The sequence below is a fragment of the Bombus terrestris genome, chromosome 7, assembly GCF_910591885.1.
Source record: "Bombus terrestris chromosome 7, iyBomTerr1.2, whole genome shotgun sequence".
NCBI classification, from domain to species: Eukaryota; Metazoa; Arthropoda; class Insecta; order Hymenoptera; family Apidae; genus Bombus; species Bombus terrestris.
The window spans coordinates 2,950,739-2,969,435 of NC_063275.1; the positions used below are offsets into that span (position 1 = coordinate 2,950,739).

The following is an 18,697-nucleotide window of genomic DNA, read 5'->3' on the forward strand; positions in this document are numbered from 1 at the left end:
TAACATCCGCGGCTTCCTCCGCTTTGAAGTGGAAACCTTTTCGGCGGCGCGAATCTCGCTCGGGACTTTCAAGATCTTGCTTCGTAATTCTTAGAACCCACGGAATTCGAAATAACACGGAATCTGAAGTGTCGGGCTACGTGAGCAGGGGTTACGATTTACAGATATTAGGACAGTAAGAATTTTTTTATTCGGGTGGCTGGAGATCGCTTAGGAGTTATCAAAGATGGTTCATGTGAAAGAATATAAGAACATAAAGAACCAATGGCAATGGTTCGAAATATCTAATCTAAAATCTGACCCAAATCACCGGTAAATCGTAATTTGTAAAGTTCATGAACCTTAATGCCCACAAAATAATCAGTCCATACGATTAAACACTTTTGCAAAAACTCCTAGCTTCGTTATCTCGACACAGAACAGATTTCAAAATCCCAATCCATTTTAATTTCCCATCTTCCTCAAGTTACAATTTCAATCAGATGTGATGGACCAACATAATCGCCGATTCTAAGCAGAAGGCGCACTAGCGCCATAATAAAATTCGTCGCAAGATACGATACGTAACATGAGTATACGGTAGAACCTGTATATTCACTGGTCAGAACCACACTATGCTTTTTCCTCATTCGGTAAGTCCGTTTGTGGGACGAGGAGAAAATATTCATAATGCTGGATTAAGCGTGGAAGTGATCTGGGGTGCTCGGAGCAGGGTGGACGAGAAAACTAATCAAGAGTCCACCCTATTTAATTCCCACCCTCACTGTCCTGCTCTTAACCGTACATCGTTACTGCTCTACGGCCAAGAGTAGACTCTCATGGCTCTGGTCCTTCTTATTACCTCTTCTCCCACCATCAATCCTAACCCCACCACTTATGCCAGTTTGACCGCGTGCACGTATACACCGCGTGAATTCGACTTCTTTTCGTTAGGACGTGCACAGGCTTCTTTTTCTGCTGCAATCATCGTGCTCGGATCGTGTATTGGGTACGTATGGTGCGCAGGAGTGATGATGATTGTAGGGAGATAGTTCATAGCTACGATGGTTGGTAGGTTTGTAAGGAAGGTTATTAGGAGGTCGAGAATTATCGTGGAATCATTTTTACGAAATGGTTACATGGAACTATAATGCCTGGTAATGAATGGTTCTCGTAGAATTCTGACTGTCCGCCATTTTGGATGTTCTTACGATGAAATTACGCGGGATGGAGTTCAGTGCGATACGAAGTAACCAGATTCGAGACGAATGAAATTAATTGAACGGAAGTAGAGAGAATTGCGTTCGACTAAAAGAAACAGAATTACGGTGCGTTAACTTGTACCAAACTGTGACGAAATGAACCGAATCGAATTAAGTGGAACCAATAAACTTCGAATTGAGTTATGATGAAAAGAGGTGACGTTTGTTTTCATCGAAGTGGATCTAATGCAAGGTTATCCCAAACAACAGTACAGAACATAGTCATCGATATATATCCTGTGTGTTGATATGTGTAAAACGAACCCTAACAAAGAGAAAACAAATATTGGAAATTCGAAACTCTCTCTGGGACGAACATTTAACATGCTTATCGTATATTGATTCGATCAGCAATCGATGGTTAACGCTGCATTAAAACAACGAGACCGCGTACGACATATACGAGGTGATTCAAGTTAAAGCCCAACCAGACGCATTACTCAAAGGATCGCTGATGGTAGGTAAAGTTTTAAGGTCGAATCCACAATGGTGGTGTAGACCATAGAGATATTGCAATATGTTACGATCAAAGTTGTATTTCAATGATCAATCCGCTCTAATGTTTAATGTGTAATAAAAGATTAATATAGGTGAAATAGTGCAGTCGTATCAAAAAAGGTTGACGGGAGATGATACGGATTGGGAGCTATTTGAAGCAGATTAAAGCGACTCGAAGCGAATCAGAGCGGATCGAAGACGATTGAAACGGAAGCAAATGAAAGCGGATTGACGCGATTCAAGGTGAATCGAAGCGGATGTAAAGATAAAGCATTTTGAAGCATATTATAACCGATTTGACTGAATCAAAGCAAATTTTAACCACCTTTAAAATATTCCTTATAAACCTAACTTCATATGTCTAATTTTTATCAGCGTAAATATCAAACATCAATAACAACATAACCTCCAAACAACAAAAGGCGCTCTAATACCACGTTCTACCACCCTTAATAAACAGAACAGGTGAACCGTCCGTTCCAAGGCACAGCAACTGGTATCAGGGAAACGTCAGAGGGCAACATAGCGATCGTGGCAGCAGTGCAATATGCAGTAAAGCACGAATGCAACAATGCGATCTCCCCCCAAGCAATGGGCGCGGAGGTGACGGGGAGAGAGGGCGTGCCGGATATATATGGGGTGTCTCGTTAATCAAGAGAACCTCGCTATCGCCCGCGGCCTATAGGGGTGGAAAATGGGAGAGGAGCGAGGGTGACCAGTGTTTAACAGTTGACAAACGACAGTGTAGGTACGCGGTCGCGTAAACAACGTGTAGAGCGCGAAACAGACGCGGGCCACGGCCACGCAAAAACCCGTAAATCTGCCTATTAAACGCGATTAACGATTTTGGAAAGGCACGAACGCCATCCTGATAGCCACGTGGTCAAACGCACCTGCGGAAACTCTCTTCGTGGTTCTGATGATGCAACGGCCGTGTAAAATATTGAGTAAAGGGAGGGCAAAGAGGAAATAGAGCTGGAATGTTAAAATGACAGATGAGTAGATTGGTGGGAGGTGAATCAGAATCGATGATAGATGATCACGTCTGAAGAAGAGGTTAACCTATGCAAAAGTATTGCGGGAAGTACTTAAGCATCTAGGAGATTTCTAGGGAATTCGAAAGTGGCTTTGGTTTATCACAATCTGTTGTTTTAAAAATTTGAAAATATTATTAGTATAGACAAATACATTGTAGAAAACGGTGTATTGTGTATTGGATATATGGTTAATTCCATTAATCAACCATAATTCCATATATGAGAAAAAAGACAATAGAATTCTCATGTTACAGATGTTATAATGTGATACATATTTTTCTCCAATTCTGAATTCACCCTTCGAAGTCGTCACACGTCATTTAAAAAAAAAAACTAGCCACGAAATGAACTGGAAAATGACTCTCTACCCCTTGGAGTTAGCCACGTCCAAAGTAATGGCGGTTGAAATATTTAATAAACCGTCTAATCAAGGGGGGAGGGGCATGGGATGGGGGAAGGGCTATGGAGTTGTGGTCGTGGATACGTGACCGACCGCCAACGAGCTCGCGATTCCTGTAAAATCGTCCTCCCCGATTATAAGTAGTGTAACGAACCGAAAAAAAGGACGCGAAATCGGGTTTTGTCGCATTCCACGCGTGCTCGAGCTTGGTCAGTACGCGGGGGCAGCGCGATTTTTCTCAGGGACTGCGTTTTCATAGCATTTCTACCGTGCTTCGCGTTGCACTAACGAACGCGTGTAAAAAGCCATGCTTCTCTCTGTCTAACCGTATTATATTTGTCCTTCTTGTCTTTGGTTTAATGATCTTTCCGTGAATCCACTTGGCTTCTTTACCATCTGCATCGCCTCCGTCGATTTCCGTAGAAACGCGCACGCGCCACTCATTCCTTCTATTTAGCCTCGTCTTAATCGCTGACGGTTAATAAGATCCCTAGAGTATCGTATATGGTAACGATGCAGGGCTATCAGTGTCGTTTGATAGGGATATTTGGTAAATGGGAGAAGATGAGAAAGTGGAGTGGGTTTGTTGATCAGCGGAATGGAAATACGCTGTAGAATATACTGCATGGCTATATTGGCTACACTGATATGGTTACACTGATATGTAATTCGAAAAGCGTGCTGGGCCACTTTGGATCAATGTTTTGGATTGTTTTTCAATATTTGGATAATATATCACTTAGAGAATTATTTTACTTGGAATAGGGTTGGTTAGTTTACCGCTTTGATTTCCCAATACTTTTGGACAATATCTTACTTTGATATTTCTTGTGCCCGAAACGGGATTGATCAATTTGTCACTTTTGATTTTTCAATATTTTATATTGTGCTTAGACAAAATCTTATTTGGGCATTTGATAATCGAATTTAGATTTAGAATTGGTTAATCTATTATTTTTATTTGCCGCTACTTGGAACTATACTTGGAAAATATTTTATAATCATAATAAATAATAATTATACAAATGGCGTTGCAAAGAAATTTTTATAAAATAGTCTCTGTTCATATTCAAAGCGTGAACAACAGCAGTTCGAAGGGTTAATTTCGTCAGCCTGTCTATCAAGAACTCGCATGACAAAGGGACGAAGGGAAGGCGTCGAACAACACGCACCGTTAATCTCCACTATACCAACACATTCCCCTCGTTGTAGCGTCGATAAATCGCTCGTTCACACTTCGACTGATTCCTCGACTCTCTTTTCCTTTTTCGACGGCGCAACGCGGTAAGTCGGTCGTGATCGAGAAAGTTCTCAGCATAGGACGGTGTCGAAAGATCGTGAAATATTTCGGTGTTGTACATACAAACGGAGATTATTTCATAACCGTGGCCATAACTCGATTTTATGAGTCTGTTTATTATCGTTCGTATGACGTTCGATGTATAAAAATACCTAGTTTTATCGGTCGTTTCGGATTCGTCTGTATTATGAAGTGTTTTTCACGTCTCTACTTTCATGGAGAAATATATTCATTAATATCGAGTTGTTATTGGATTTGATCTCGTGTAATTTAGTACAAGTAAAAATAAGTATGATTAGTGGAAAGAATTAGTGGAAGTGAGGTTATGGTTACCTTCTCGTCTGAGATACTCATGTTACGACGTAATTCTGTTTTTTATGAATTTCTGTTAGTAGTCCGGAATCGAAGTAACCTGGTTTAAAGTGAATCAGTGCAGTGTTCGAGGGATTCTGAATATAGCCGGTTCGATTAAACGTTCAAAGATGAACGCGAGCAAAGCTAATTAGCGGCTTCCGAGGCGGGCAGCGTGTACCGTAAAAGGCAGGACACGACGCGGCCTCTGAACGCGGTATAGAAAGGTGGGCCGAAAGAATCAGAAAAAGTGGCCGGATTCTTTGCCATAAAAATGATTCTGCGCAAAAGCGGCGTCGTTCTGCCGAGTATCGCATAACTTCGCCTCGAATTCTGTGAAACTTGTATTTTATTTCGGCATGTTTCTAATACATTCAACTATGCCAGGAATAAAACGGTTAATAGAATTTCGCTAAATTGGAATATATTTAAATATATAGTGTAAGTTAAACGAGATTAAAATAATATTAAGGGATATTACACAGAAAAAAACTAAATTGGCAGTCAGTCGAAACAAACAAAAGTTGAGACCGATTTGGGTCGGACCACACTGTATCAAAACAAATCAAACTGAGTTGAGTCAAATGGGAATGGATCAAACTCAATGGCACCGTTAAACCATATTGAAGCAAATGGAATAAAATTGCGTCGAACTGAATTGTACAGAAATAGGACAAACTGGCTGAAACCACACCAAACCGCAACAAACAATATCCGATCTATTATGCTAAGTTAAACAAATTCCATGAAACCATTTTACTTTTTAGAACCTCATAAATTTTTGAGAAAAAAAATGTTCCAATGAAGAAATCCTTAGCTCCCCTTTTAAGTTCAAAAGACGTAATTGCGAGAAGAAACTAACAATGGGAAAAAGCAAACACGGTCGAAAAAGAAACAACAACAGTTGCATATGGATATATCTCGAAGAAGAAACCGCGAGAAGAGCGGTGCAACGACAAGTGAAACGGCCTGCATTCGGGGATGCGTCGAAAGAAGAACAACGAGTTTGCCGAGCGAGGGAACGAGTTCCGAAGACGTAGCCAGGACAGGAGGAACCAAAGGTCTTCAAGTTTTTGCGGGACACATACGAAACCTGCGACGCAGAGCGACATTCTTCTTCTCTACTAACCCTTTCTGTTCTTGGTTCGATGAACGTGAAGAAATCGGCGTCCAGAGGCTGAACTTTTAGGGGCATACTTTTTCGGCGCTGGATAAAAGCGTTTGTCTTCGTCAACGATTTCTAAGAGCAGTCAACGTCGAACAATTATTTGAATTCCTTTCGGTAAGCCGAATTTAACGAGCGTATACACGACATCGAAATTATGTCTCTAAATGTTGGGACAATTTTGTAACTTTTTTATATACCCGAAAGAATTCTTTCGATGGAATTTTTATCTTTTAACGGTAATTTAATGTCTTTTTAGTATTTAAGAAAATTAAGAGAAAGTATTTTTAATGAGTTTTTTAACGTCAATCTGTTTTTATATCTTTTAATCTTCTCGAACATCACAGTAGTCGCCATCTTTCTTTCTCCATTACAATTAAAAGAACAAAAGGAAAAAAAAACAAAACACGAAGATATTCAATATTTATTTCCCTTCGTAATCTTCCGTCCAATAAACATAACATGGAGAGCAACATCGGAAGACTATAATCTCCTAAAGTAAAACGTTCAAGACCCCGATAAAAATGGCCAGCCAGATTGCCCACAGATAAGCGGTGCGATTTCCACCGAGTCTCCCCCTATCGGCCGATACTCGCACACAAGGGGACACGAAATACAGCGAAACAAGAACGCGAGATAGAAAGCCTTCATTTTGACGAACGCGGCGGAACGTTTTCTTTCTCTGTCTTATTCCCTTTTATCTCCTTGTTACAAGTCGGCGCTGAACGTTGGGAAGAGACGCTGCTTTTTTTTCAGAATAAATCTTCGCGTAACGAGCAACACACCACCTTTTCCCATCGAAGATAATTTCAAGCTTCCAAGAACCGGCGCCGATAAGCAAAGAGGCGAAATTAAAACTGAGAACGACAGATAAAACCGCGATCGAGTTTGACGATTCCGAAACGACCGAGAATGGCCGTGCACCAAAGACGTTATCGTTTCCTTCTTCTTCCTCTTCTTTTTCGTTTCTTTCGACCAAGCAAAATGAATCGTATTTCATCGGATTTTAGTATGACGTCTGTCCTCAAGAATGGACACATTATAGTACGTATAACATACATATGACTACCTATTGGAACGCGTTGACGAGGGGACACATAACCTCATCGTCGTGCTCGTTGTTGATTACACGTTCTGTCAAACGCGTTGACGCGATGGCTCGTACCGAGCGTAAGAACCTTAATGATCCTAACGAGTTCCCCTCCCGGGGGATCCTGCAAATGATGTTAATCACAGCCACGACATAGCCAACGAACGGTGAAGAGCATCTTCGCGGTGCGAACAATGGGACAACCGTGATTTCCGTAACGTTACACGGGCTATACAGTTCTCGATGGCTGTTTAGAGGCGGAACCGCTAATTCGTGTGAAGTCGGTCGAGAAATAACTAAACACGATGAGAGATTTAAAGAGAAACGTTGTATGTACATTGTGAGAATAGTGGTGTTACAAGGGTGTGGAAAGTCACATGTGATGAAGATCTGAGCTAACGAGATTAGGAAATACATATTTGAGGAAAGTGTAAGCATTAAGGTAATCAGAGCAGTATGTTATTGTGGAAACTGAATTAGGGATAGAGAAAGTTAATAAGTATGTACATGTTAACAGATGTATTCTAGACACAAGATTAGACTTGAGAAAATGTTTTAGGGAGTAAAGTTTGCTAAATGGAGGTTAGTTGAGAGTTAAGGAGAGGAAGTGTATATGAGTACATTTAGTGATTTTACAAGAAAACTGTGTATTTCAGAAATACAAATTACTATGAAAAAGATTCTTATGAAAAAAGTTCTTATGTAAAAGTATTTTAGGGAACTGGTATACTAGATGATAGAGAGAGTGTTTTCAGAGGTTAAGTTGAGGTTAAGGTTATACTACACGTGTAGTATGCATGTAGTATGATGTTTATAATATAATATAAATTATAATATAATATAATTTATAATATAATATAATTTATAATATAATATAATTTATAATATAATATAAATTTATAATATAAATTTCGTTGTCAATAAAATGATGCTGGCAACCATTCCTTTGTACGATTTAATCTATAACCTATAAAATTTGAATGAAATAATTTAGTTCACCCCACTAGTAAATATATTGTCTACGTATCCAACTAAATAAACCGATCGATCCAAAGCAAAGGTGATCACTTGTTTTCAAGATTGCAACCAGAATAACCACGAACGATTTACAGGAATAGTTAACAAGGAGCCTCTCCTATCCCTTTATGATTTACAAACCCACACCAATTGGACGTTAATTAAAGCGATGTTTTAATAAAGTAGAAACACTGGATACACGGGATGTATTGATTGAACACTGAAATGGGAATAGAAAGTCAGCCTCGCTATCGTGACTGTGGATCTTCATTGTGCGCGTTCATGTACGCTCTTCGTAGATCATGAACATACCACATTCACCGACTGAAAGGTTAGGTTCGGCTCAGCTGTTAAATTGGTTACACGGCTTTTGATTATACCAAGATCTTCGCCGGTACCAACAAGAAAACACGTGTTCGCGATGCAAGTTATTCTGTTGCTGTTTTTGCACGGATGAGCCAATCGAAGCACAATAAACTCTGTCTATTTCTTTTGCGAGAAAAAACATGTTTGAATTTATCTACATATACAGGGTGGTTGGTAACTGGCGGTACAAGCGGAAAGGGGGTGATTCTACGCGAAAAAAGAAGTCGAAAATATAGAATAAAAATTTTTCGTTCGAGGCTTTGTTTTCGAGAAAATCGACTTTGAATTTTGAATTGCGAGCAATTGAAAGAAAAGATTATTGTAGCCTTTCATACTTTAAAACAATCGAATACGTTGGAAAGTGTTCATAGAAATTCAATTAGAAGAGCAGAAGTATGCGTTCGGCAGAATGGGCAACATTTTCAGCAATTTTTGTAATAATAAACTTTATGATTACTTCAAACTACAAAAAGAACTTAAACCGCGATAATATCCATCGAGACAACGATCTACAGTGAGATCCGTTATAACGAGACGTGTATAAAGTGCACGCGTACCGAACGAAAATTCAAAGTCGATTTTCTCGAAAACAAAGCGTCAAACGAAAAATTTTTATTCTATATTTTCGACTTCTTTTTTCGCGTAGAATCACTCCTTTCCGCTTGTACCATCAGTTACCAACCACCCTGTATATGTATATAGAAATGTTCGATCAAACTCTTTCGCCTTTATCCAACGTTTATCAGTAGTACGTCAAGATATAGTTCCGATTTGAAAAATTGAGATAGCGTCTCCATACAACAGCATCATCCATTATTGCAAATACAAGGTTACGTTCCATTGTAAATATACATCTTCAAGCGAAGTTAGAGGATAAGTTTATTTATTATAGGTCTCTAGAGAGAGAGATAATTACTTTCGCTGAGAAATTGTAAAGGTATGAAGTTATAATTTCTTAACATCCTAATCCTAGTTCGTTAACTATAGGTTAGAGTCGATCGAAGGCCACTTGCCTAATTTTATAGCGGACGAAATGGTCCATCAAATTATCCGTGAAATTATTACTAGGCATGAAACGATGCTAAAGCACCGACGGTATTCATCCAACGATTCCTTTATTATGCTTCACGGAAACGTCGACCGCGTTTTCCGTAAACAGTCATCGACAGGACGAGACTGCTCGTTAGTTCAGGTTCGCCGTAAAACGCCACGCCATGATTTACCACTGCGCGCCTCGAGTTAACAGATAAATTCGATAGTGGATTAATGATCCACAGCTAATGACTAACCGCGAGCCCTAACCTCGAAACTCGCGGGACGAGTAACCAAAGCGAAAGAAAAGCGACTTTAACATCCTCTTAGAGTACAGAGAGGGAATGCTACCTCGACCCTGGCCTGTCGATCGTATATCGTGGAATGAGGACGATATAAGGAACGAAAGTGACGGAAAAAGTTGAAAGATATCGTATCACGATGAAAAACGCCATTGGAAAATCACGTTGACAGCTACCAGCCTAGTGAACTGGAGCCCAAGGAAAGCTTTAATTCTTCAGTTCCGTCGGACTTTGATCGATGTCCGACTATTCGGAGCCGGTCGGCCTCGATCTCGTATTTTTCAACCTTCTAGAATTCATTGTGACCAGTTGCAGACGAAGATACTTTTTCTTAGTTGTTCGTTGTATCATGGGATCCCGTATGCGTGATTCTTAGAACGAGGTGAAGAATATGTATGATTTATATGTTTGGTAGTTGTTTTTTTTTTGTTTATTATTACCAGATTTTGTGTATTACATATTTGTATTTTCCATTATAAACGATGTATTCCGATTGTGAGGTGGTTCAGGCAAAAGTACCGATACGCGACGGTACGACATAGCCATGCAATATTACATTTTTTCTTTTTTTAAATTATATTTGTAACTTAAATTTAAGCCGCCGTAGAGCGGTGCTTATGTACGATATTGTTCTTTTTCTTTCCATTTCTGTCCTGAAAACCTGGTCGCAAAAACGGGACAGATGTTTGGTAGATGTCTTAGAGGTTAGTTTCATGTTTAATGTCATTCCATTTTGTACATTTTGTACACGATTTCTTATTCCATTGAAGACCAATATGGATCTATAGATTCCAAATTAATGTACGGTTCAAATCTTAAAAAATATAAAATATCAACAAATAATATATAAATTCTAATACATTTCTTGAATCCAATCAGGTACAATCATGAAATACATATAATACTATCAAAGGATCTAGCATAAGGAATGATTCATCCTTGCTTAACATCAACGGAGAATCTCTTTATCTACTATTTATCTACTTTATCTACTACACTAAACTATTCTTACAATGCTACCAACATTTGCCAACAATCTCCCACTTAACCTATAATTTAAAGAAATCGAATAATTCAAAACAAAAATTATCTATCACTAAACTACCAATATCAAGTGATCCAAATTAGTTCTAACCTATCGAAAAATTGAAAGCCCGATATTCAGAGTGTCGAACAAAGCTTTGGAAAGGAACAACGAGGCGCTTGGTGAACCTGCGAACCGACGAACCAACTTTACGTGAGAGGAGGGGGTAAAGGGGCTCGGTATGTTAATTACAGACCAACATACATCCCTGTTTCTCTCCTCTGCCCCCCTCATTCACCATCCCGATCGTTTGGCGAGCTGGTGGTGCATACTCTCTCGTTCTTTCTCATCGGTTAGCTCGGTTGCCAGTCGATTCGTCTTGGAACGGCCCATCGCCGCGCCGGTCTCGTTGCACGCAGGCCTCGCGTGAGACCGACGAGTCGACCCTACGACCCGAAGCAGAGAAGAAATCTTCCTTTTGCCCTCTTTCGATCTTCCCTTTGCTCTGCCTCCACGGAACCAACGGACACGCTTCCACGACGTTTCTGCGCCTCGACCGCCTTCTACTTACCACCACTATCCGCGGCGCTACCCCACGTGACTCTGGTTGCCCACGGGAAATCGACCCTCCGTTATTTGCACAACACGTTCTACCAATTTGAACGCGTTTCGCGCGTCTTACGCTGCCGATTCTTCGAACCAAACGATTGACGCGGGTCTAGAAAAAGGGAAGAGGTAATTGGATGGAATTGTGAGAAATTTTAGATAGTTCGCAATGATTGGAGATTGTTGTAGCTTGAAAAGGGTTTTTCGATTGGATATAGAGAGGATCTTTATAGAAGAGTATACATAGACAATTTTTGTAAATTTATGGACAACATATATATTTCTATTTTGGCACCCATCTCATAAACGACAAGGAGGTGATTGTTTATAACAAAATAAGCTCAATTAACAAAATAAAATGATTGTATATGGAGACTTGTTTTTTAATAAAACGACTTAAGGAATCTGTAAAACTTAACCAAAACACGTACAGCTGTAAAGACTGAGACAGAAAGCAGATTGTAACATTATCCATATTCATAAATACAAAAGCATGAGATAAAGAAAGAAAAATACAAAAGCAAGCAGAAACTTAGAAATCTTTATAGAAGTTAATTTGTCCAGATTTATAGCTAATACAAATATACCCCTAGTCACATACGATCATAATTATCACGTCACCCTATATGTTCAGATAAACGAATAAAAAAAAAGGAGGCAAATATCTGTACAACTTAATTCCTAACCTATCAGCGATATGAACAAACATAGCAAGAGAATTACAAAATGTCAGTAGACTTACTTTATGAACCACGGTCATATGATCGAGCTATGAACGACATTCATTACGAATACCTGCTACTTACATTCCTAGCGCAATTTGCATTAAGAAGTTTCTTATTCGCAGAGTCTAAATATAAGAGAAGAAGGAGGTATACGAGGGTCGAGCAACGTTATACATTATCAACACCAGGAACGGAGCTGTCACGGGACCAGTTCACGTAACACGCATCGGTTATACGAAGATTGGTCACCCTGGCGGAGCGACGTGCTTCTTCGTTTTATCGATCCTGCGATCCTGCGATCGAGGATAAGTCGACGCGAATCCTGCATCTCCGGTCTTCCCTCTAGACTCGAGATAATTTTCTGTTTCGACGCTGTCTATCTCTCTTTCTATATTTTTTTATTGCAACAAAGCACACCAGGTTTCACCGGTTTCGTTCATAGCATTTTACTTTTCCTTTCCGACTAGTATCGCCGGTCGGAGAAAATCAAAGAGACATCGCGTGCGTCGCTACGCCTCTACTTCTCGCCATAGCCGGTATTACAGAAGTATTTACGCATGGTCATTGATCGCGCGATCAGCAATTTCTCTTGTAATCGTTTCGGTTAGTATTGCCGCATAATGATAACCTCTGCTCGGACGGTAAAAACGTCGGGATAGCACCTCCCGTGGAACATGTCATTCATTTCGCTTTCATTGAAAACGCATCACGCATATCGAACACTTTCTTGCGATACTTTAGAGAATAAAGGAAAAACGAGAGAAAAGAACACGCAACAAGTAGTGGATAATATACATTTACGGTATGTACTTGCACTTTCGTTGAAAACGCACCAACCGAAACGAAACTGCCTGTGTTTTAATCAGAATATCGTACACCAGTTCTCACCGGGTAACTGTGATTTTTAGTGGATAATACATGCAAAATACGTCTGATTACTCACCGCCAAAAGTGGGGCACATATCCAGCCGGGCATAAATCTCGACACTGACCGCAGGGTGCACCTTGAAGAACGACATTACCGTGCGAGTAACTGTTGTTGGATTGGCCGTCTTGACCGGGTGACAGCATTCTGTAACAAAGAAAAGGATTCGCCTTATTTCATTTGTTTCCATGTGCATATATGGTGTTACATATCGATTCAATTTATGTACTATCATGATGCAGTCTTGCTGATCGTGAATTTTTTACAGCATATCTTCTCACTTTACCGAAAATATAATTCTCGATGAAAAGTAATTCTCGTTGTTTTATTCGTCTCTATGCAAATCGGTGCATCTGTGTCGCGATCTCCAATCTAAAGTGTACCAAGCCCAACGTAAAAAGTTAATAACGTCCATTACCATAAATTACAATAATTATCGTAAATTAACATTCTACCGTGACCAAACCCACCAGCGCATTATTAAATCAGACAAATGATTCCTTTAATACCACGATCTACGAAATTAACATATATCCCATAAATACGCGTGCGCGTACCTCCGCGTTATTCCATCGTAGACAACGTTGTTGAAAACCATCATGGGGAAACTTTTACGGGGTTATACCTCGCCGATCATCAATCTTGGTCAAATTTAAGAATAGTCTCCTCCATCTTGTCTTGTCATACTCGTTTCCTGTAACCCTCTTTCGCGCGCGTTGTACGTACACACTTTTTTAAGTCTGACATCTCGCTAACGCGCCATTTTCTCCCGGATCCCGCAACAAGGTATGCCGCGAAAATAATTAATTAAAGGCGCCATCTATAGGATTGAAACACGAGTGATTACGCCCTGCTCGAATTAATAATGGAAACCGGTAATTAACGAGTAACCGATGTCTCGTACGCTTCGATCCGCGCGTCGATTAACCGACACCAGATAATTACACCTTCTAGAAATTTTACGTATACAGAATATAGCGAAAATCTTTGTGTACCGCGCGAGAAGCACCGACTGTTTCATCATCCTGTCTTCCTTTTTTCTTACCCTCATATTCTTAAACGCCTGGTCGCCTCTTCTCCTTGTTGTTCCGTTTTTCTTCGTCGACGATATTATAAATATTTCCCCTTCAGAGATGCGATCAAAAATAATGGCGCAGCTGTGCGTGCGTGGAAACAAAACAAACCACCGTGAAGGCAGAGTCGATAAGTTATCCCACCGTTTAGCGTGATTGTCGATTACCCTTTCTTTTCTTTCTTTTCCTTTTTTTCAGGCGTTTGGTCACAGCCGATAAAGTGAAATTGAAAATTGTAGGGGAAACGGGCCACGGGATTATGAAATTAACCGAAACAAAATTTCTAGAGCAAAAGAAAGGTAAATCGACAGAGGGGGGGGGATAGGATCGATCATGTTTGAACGAGGGTAACGTCGAAGGTCGATCATAGCCGCATACGGTAGGTATATAAAAATTGGTATCGTGCAGGAAAAATAAAAGTATCGGGAATTTAACCACAGCGTTATTACACGACCCCCAACGTGCAATAAGGCTAGCTGAACCACGCGGAGTTTTATGAAGGACCGTGACAGGAACTACAAGGTCGCTCATGGTCTTACTTACGACTGTCACGTGCCACTGTCTGTAAGATCATGAAGGACAGGAGAACTACATATTAAACCAAGCATACAGTACATGATACTTTACTAACCGATACAATTGTACGTTCAACGTAACACGATACACGAACATCATGCCTGTCCTTTTATTTCAAATAGTTTCTTAGCTTTCTTTATATCGCTAGTAATCGCTACGTACGATCTCGCGAATCTGACGCCATATTTGTGACATTTAAATGGCGCATCATCAACGTTCTGATGGTGTCCAGAAGTAATTAGCGCTCTGGTGGCGTGCACAATAACCTTATTACGCTTTGTTGACCGACATTCCATCGCGCATCGACACGTCTCTATTTTTGTATATTCTGAATCATAATATAGCAAGATCGTAAAATTAATCAGAAAAGAAATTAAAGACCTAAAATCCTAGACAGGATCGTGTGCAGAAATTTTTAATGCAGGGTCAATATATTTTATACTAACTTATTTGTTATACAAATTTTCTCAATTTATTGAAATAAATAAATGTTTATATATGAAATACTGAGTCATAAGTTGTTACTTTTATCAATGTATATTGTATCTTAAAATAGAATGCAATATATGGTTTTATAATAACTAATCCTGGAACTCAAGACGTCAATCAATGCCGCATTTCGATAGTTTACGACGTCGCTATATCTCTGCCCATATTGTATTTCCTGTCTGAATCTTATCGCGTAATCCGGAATGCGCACAGAATAGCACAGATTCCTTCTTGTGCGACTGTAGTTCATGCGATTTACCATCTCAAATGTGAAATACCATATCTATAGAAATGTTAGCAAATCAAATTTTGATGAAATAGTCACGCATACGCGTATCCGATCATCGTAACCGCGAGATTACCTATGTACATTTTTAATAAAGCTATATACGGGGAAGTCGTATACGCAGTGTGTAATTTCGTTCGATGCACGTTTCAAGGTTTACCTGGAGAGCCCTTCGATAAAATTAAACCGGCGTTATGGTTTTTAACAAACATATCCTATACACGGATATCCACGTGTCTGGTCTGTGTATACATTTTCTTACGAAAGACTACCATCGTTGTCTTGCTGCTCTCACGAACCGGAACCACTCTCAAATCCAATTTACGTCGTGCTCGCTTATTTCGTTCCTACAATTATGATCATCCTGTTGTATATAATATTACGTGCCATCCCGCGCAGTATCATCTCGAGATATTCACTCGCAGACAGAACATTCGCAATTTTCATCGACTGAGTAAGCGATAATAATTAGCCTAAGTTGTTATAATTGGTAGCCAGAGCTTGCCGAAATGAAAACATAGGAAAATAAGGAAAGTGGGCTACGGTATAACGCACCAAGTATATACAGAACAAGTGCTTGCAGGCTGCTATAATCAGTTTCTTTTTGTGTCGTTAATGTTAAGCGTCGCTAGTGTGTAACGGCAACGATAGGGTGAACTCAGGTATGTTAATGGATACGATAGCAAGTGGTTGTCGTGTCTCTTCCCCTCGTTGTTGCTTTATAATTCGTGAAACGACCAATTAACATTCTCTGAAAAGAGTAGGTGGTCCTCGTATTCTTAAACGGCGTTACAGTTTCCGCACGGAAACTTTTGACATCGCCTAATAAAAGTGTCGATAATTTTAATTGAATCTTTGGTAAAAATCGTAATCGAAATCAATGCGCCACTCCGTTGGTGGATTTTACAAGCTTACTTACCATTAACTCGATGTTAAAATATCAAGGGGGAATTCAGTTAGTTCTCGAAACGCAAAAAGGGGACAGACGAACGAGGACATAAATATTGGTTAACGAGGGGTTTTCGAAGAGTCGCGGAACGATCAAAGTGACTCAGTTTCGTGAAATTCATTCGACAAAGTATGAGGATCAATTATCGTCAGCATCGTCTTGTCAACGATCCAAACTTCTATCGTTATATTTTGAACAAAACGACGAAATAAATCAAACAAAATAACTTAACCGTATATAACATCGTATGAATCCTTTACACACAGGAAACGCATGGAATTAACTGAAAGGAAGTTTTATGCGAATCTGCATGGTCGTATGCGAGTCTGTTTCGCACGGTCATCTTATTCATAGGTATGGAAATACAGAAGTAGCAAAACTCGTATGCAAGGGAGTACAGATGCAAGAAGACGACCTCGCCTCACTCGGCTGAACTGGAGTTCTTCCGCGATGAAAGACACATACACACAGAGTCACCGGTGCCCAGTCTGTATATTGGCTTGTGCACAGCGAGATCTTCGATCAAGAGCATGCGCACGTTCGTGCGCGAACGAACAGGCAACGCGACCGTATAACGTGCAACCACCGAGAATACGGAACGTATACACATATCTATATACACATACCTGTTGCTTTCTCTCTGCTGCAGCCAATATGCTGAAACTACGATGCTCGGGATAACTCAAACTACTCGATTCTGATGGGAATTCGCAGTCGTAATACGAATTCACTGTTCCTCCTATAGATGTAATTCGTACGCCGGTTTTGTTGCTCGTTTTCGAACAAAGAACGATCTTTTCTGCGTAACACCTAGCGGCACACATGCGCGAACACGCGAACGCTAACCGATCTGTCTTCAAGAGCGTCACTCGCGAATCACCGGATACAAGGAGGATTCCTGACTTGCCGCATCGCCGGACTTCTCGCGTCGCGTAGTATCCCGCTTGTACGTTCTCGTCGTCGTTGAACTGGCACCACTTCACAGTTGCACCTGCACTTGCACTTGCACCGCACTGCGCGAGTAATAGCGCAATGTCGTGGCACAGTCGAATCGTGGGGCCCCGGCAGATCACGGGGTACCGTCGCGCCTTCCTATATCGTGTCGAGAGGACCGACGAAGGTGGCATCCTCGCGGCATCACCGTACACTGCACTCGAGTCAAGCCGAACGCTCGGCTCGCTCTCTTCCCTCTCGCTCTGTTCCACTCTTTCTACCTCTATCTTTCACTCTGTACCTTCCACCGATACTCTCAGCCTTTTCTTTCGATATCGTTTTATTTTGTTTTTTGTCCCTCCCCCTTCTTTCTCAACTCTACTAGTATCACATCACTATCGAGTCTCTCGTGTTTCACAGAGGGTGGACATCACTTCGCGGACGTATTTGGTAACCGTTTCGCGGTTCAACGATCGAGAAGCCTGCGCATTGTAGCGCTTGCACCACCGCCGGAACTGTCATCTCAAGGTTACAAAGGTAAATAGAGATAAATAAAAACGCTTCGGTCCTGATTTATCTTTGGTGTTGATCGCATTTTTACATCAACCAAATAATTCATGTACATAGCTTTGTACTATTCCACCCCGTTAAACTTACATACAATGTCGTTTTCTTTGAGGCCGAGTGAATAAAAAGGAAAATATATACATCACGAAGAGGACACTTTGCGGTCAATTCTCGAATGGTACACGACTCGCCTCAGTATGGTGCTTCAAGATATCCTCTCCACAGTTGTAAACTGGCAAAGGTACCTCGTATGTACGATGGCACGGCAACACGCAGTTGAGAGACTCGAATCGTACTGGCTGTTGAGATGAGGCCCTTTTCCCCCACTCGTGAGCCCCCTTCGACTGGTTGCTTCTCCGCTCGCGTTAGACCCCCACTTCCCACATGCCACCGGACATTCTCCTCTCATCCCTCTCCGCGGTCTACGACTTTGCTTCGCATCATTGTATCTTTTCCCTTCTTTTTCACCTCTTTCGATGCTCCCGTGTGCTACGTCCTTTCTTCCTCCGCGCATGAACTTAACCCGAAGCTCCTAATGTATGTACTCGATCGTCGTGTGTACGCCTCCTCCTCCGCCACCTTGCCCCCTTCATAACCGTCCAGCACGTTTCTTTCCTCGCAGCAGCTTCTGATAGGTGTTCAACTGACATTGCAAGTGCAGCGTCACCGCCAGAGGCACAACTTCGTAGACAGCTGTGTCTTATTGTACATCCGTTCGTCCAGTGAATGGTTATCTAAGATCTCA

At 40.8% G+C, this 18,697-nt stretch overlaps 1 protein-coding gene across 2 annotated transcripts in view; it reads right to left on the reverse strand.

Annotated features, from left to right (window-relative positions):
- LOC100650810 (prickle planar cell polarity protein 3) overlaps positions 1-18,087 on the reverse strand; it is a 119,708-nt gene extending 101,621 nt beyond the window's left edge. Inside the window, exons 1-2 of one of the 2 annotated variants that reach the window (XM_003396247.4) lie at positions 17,079-18,087; positions 13,098-13,226 (exon numbers count right to left, since the gene is read on the reverse strand). In XM_003396247.4, the coding sequence (XP_003396295.1) occupies positions 13,098-13,225 (128 nt within the window). In that variant the 5' untranslated portion in view covers position 13,226; positions 17,079-18,087. Of the gene's footprint in view, positions 1-13,097; positions 13,227-14,124; positions 14,242-17,078 lie in introns of those variants that run through there. The other variant, XM_048407851.1, reaches the window with a different exon arrangement.
- Between the last annotated feature and the right edge of the window lie 610 nt (positions 18,088-18,697).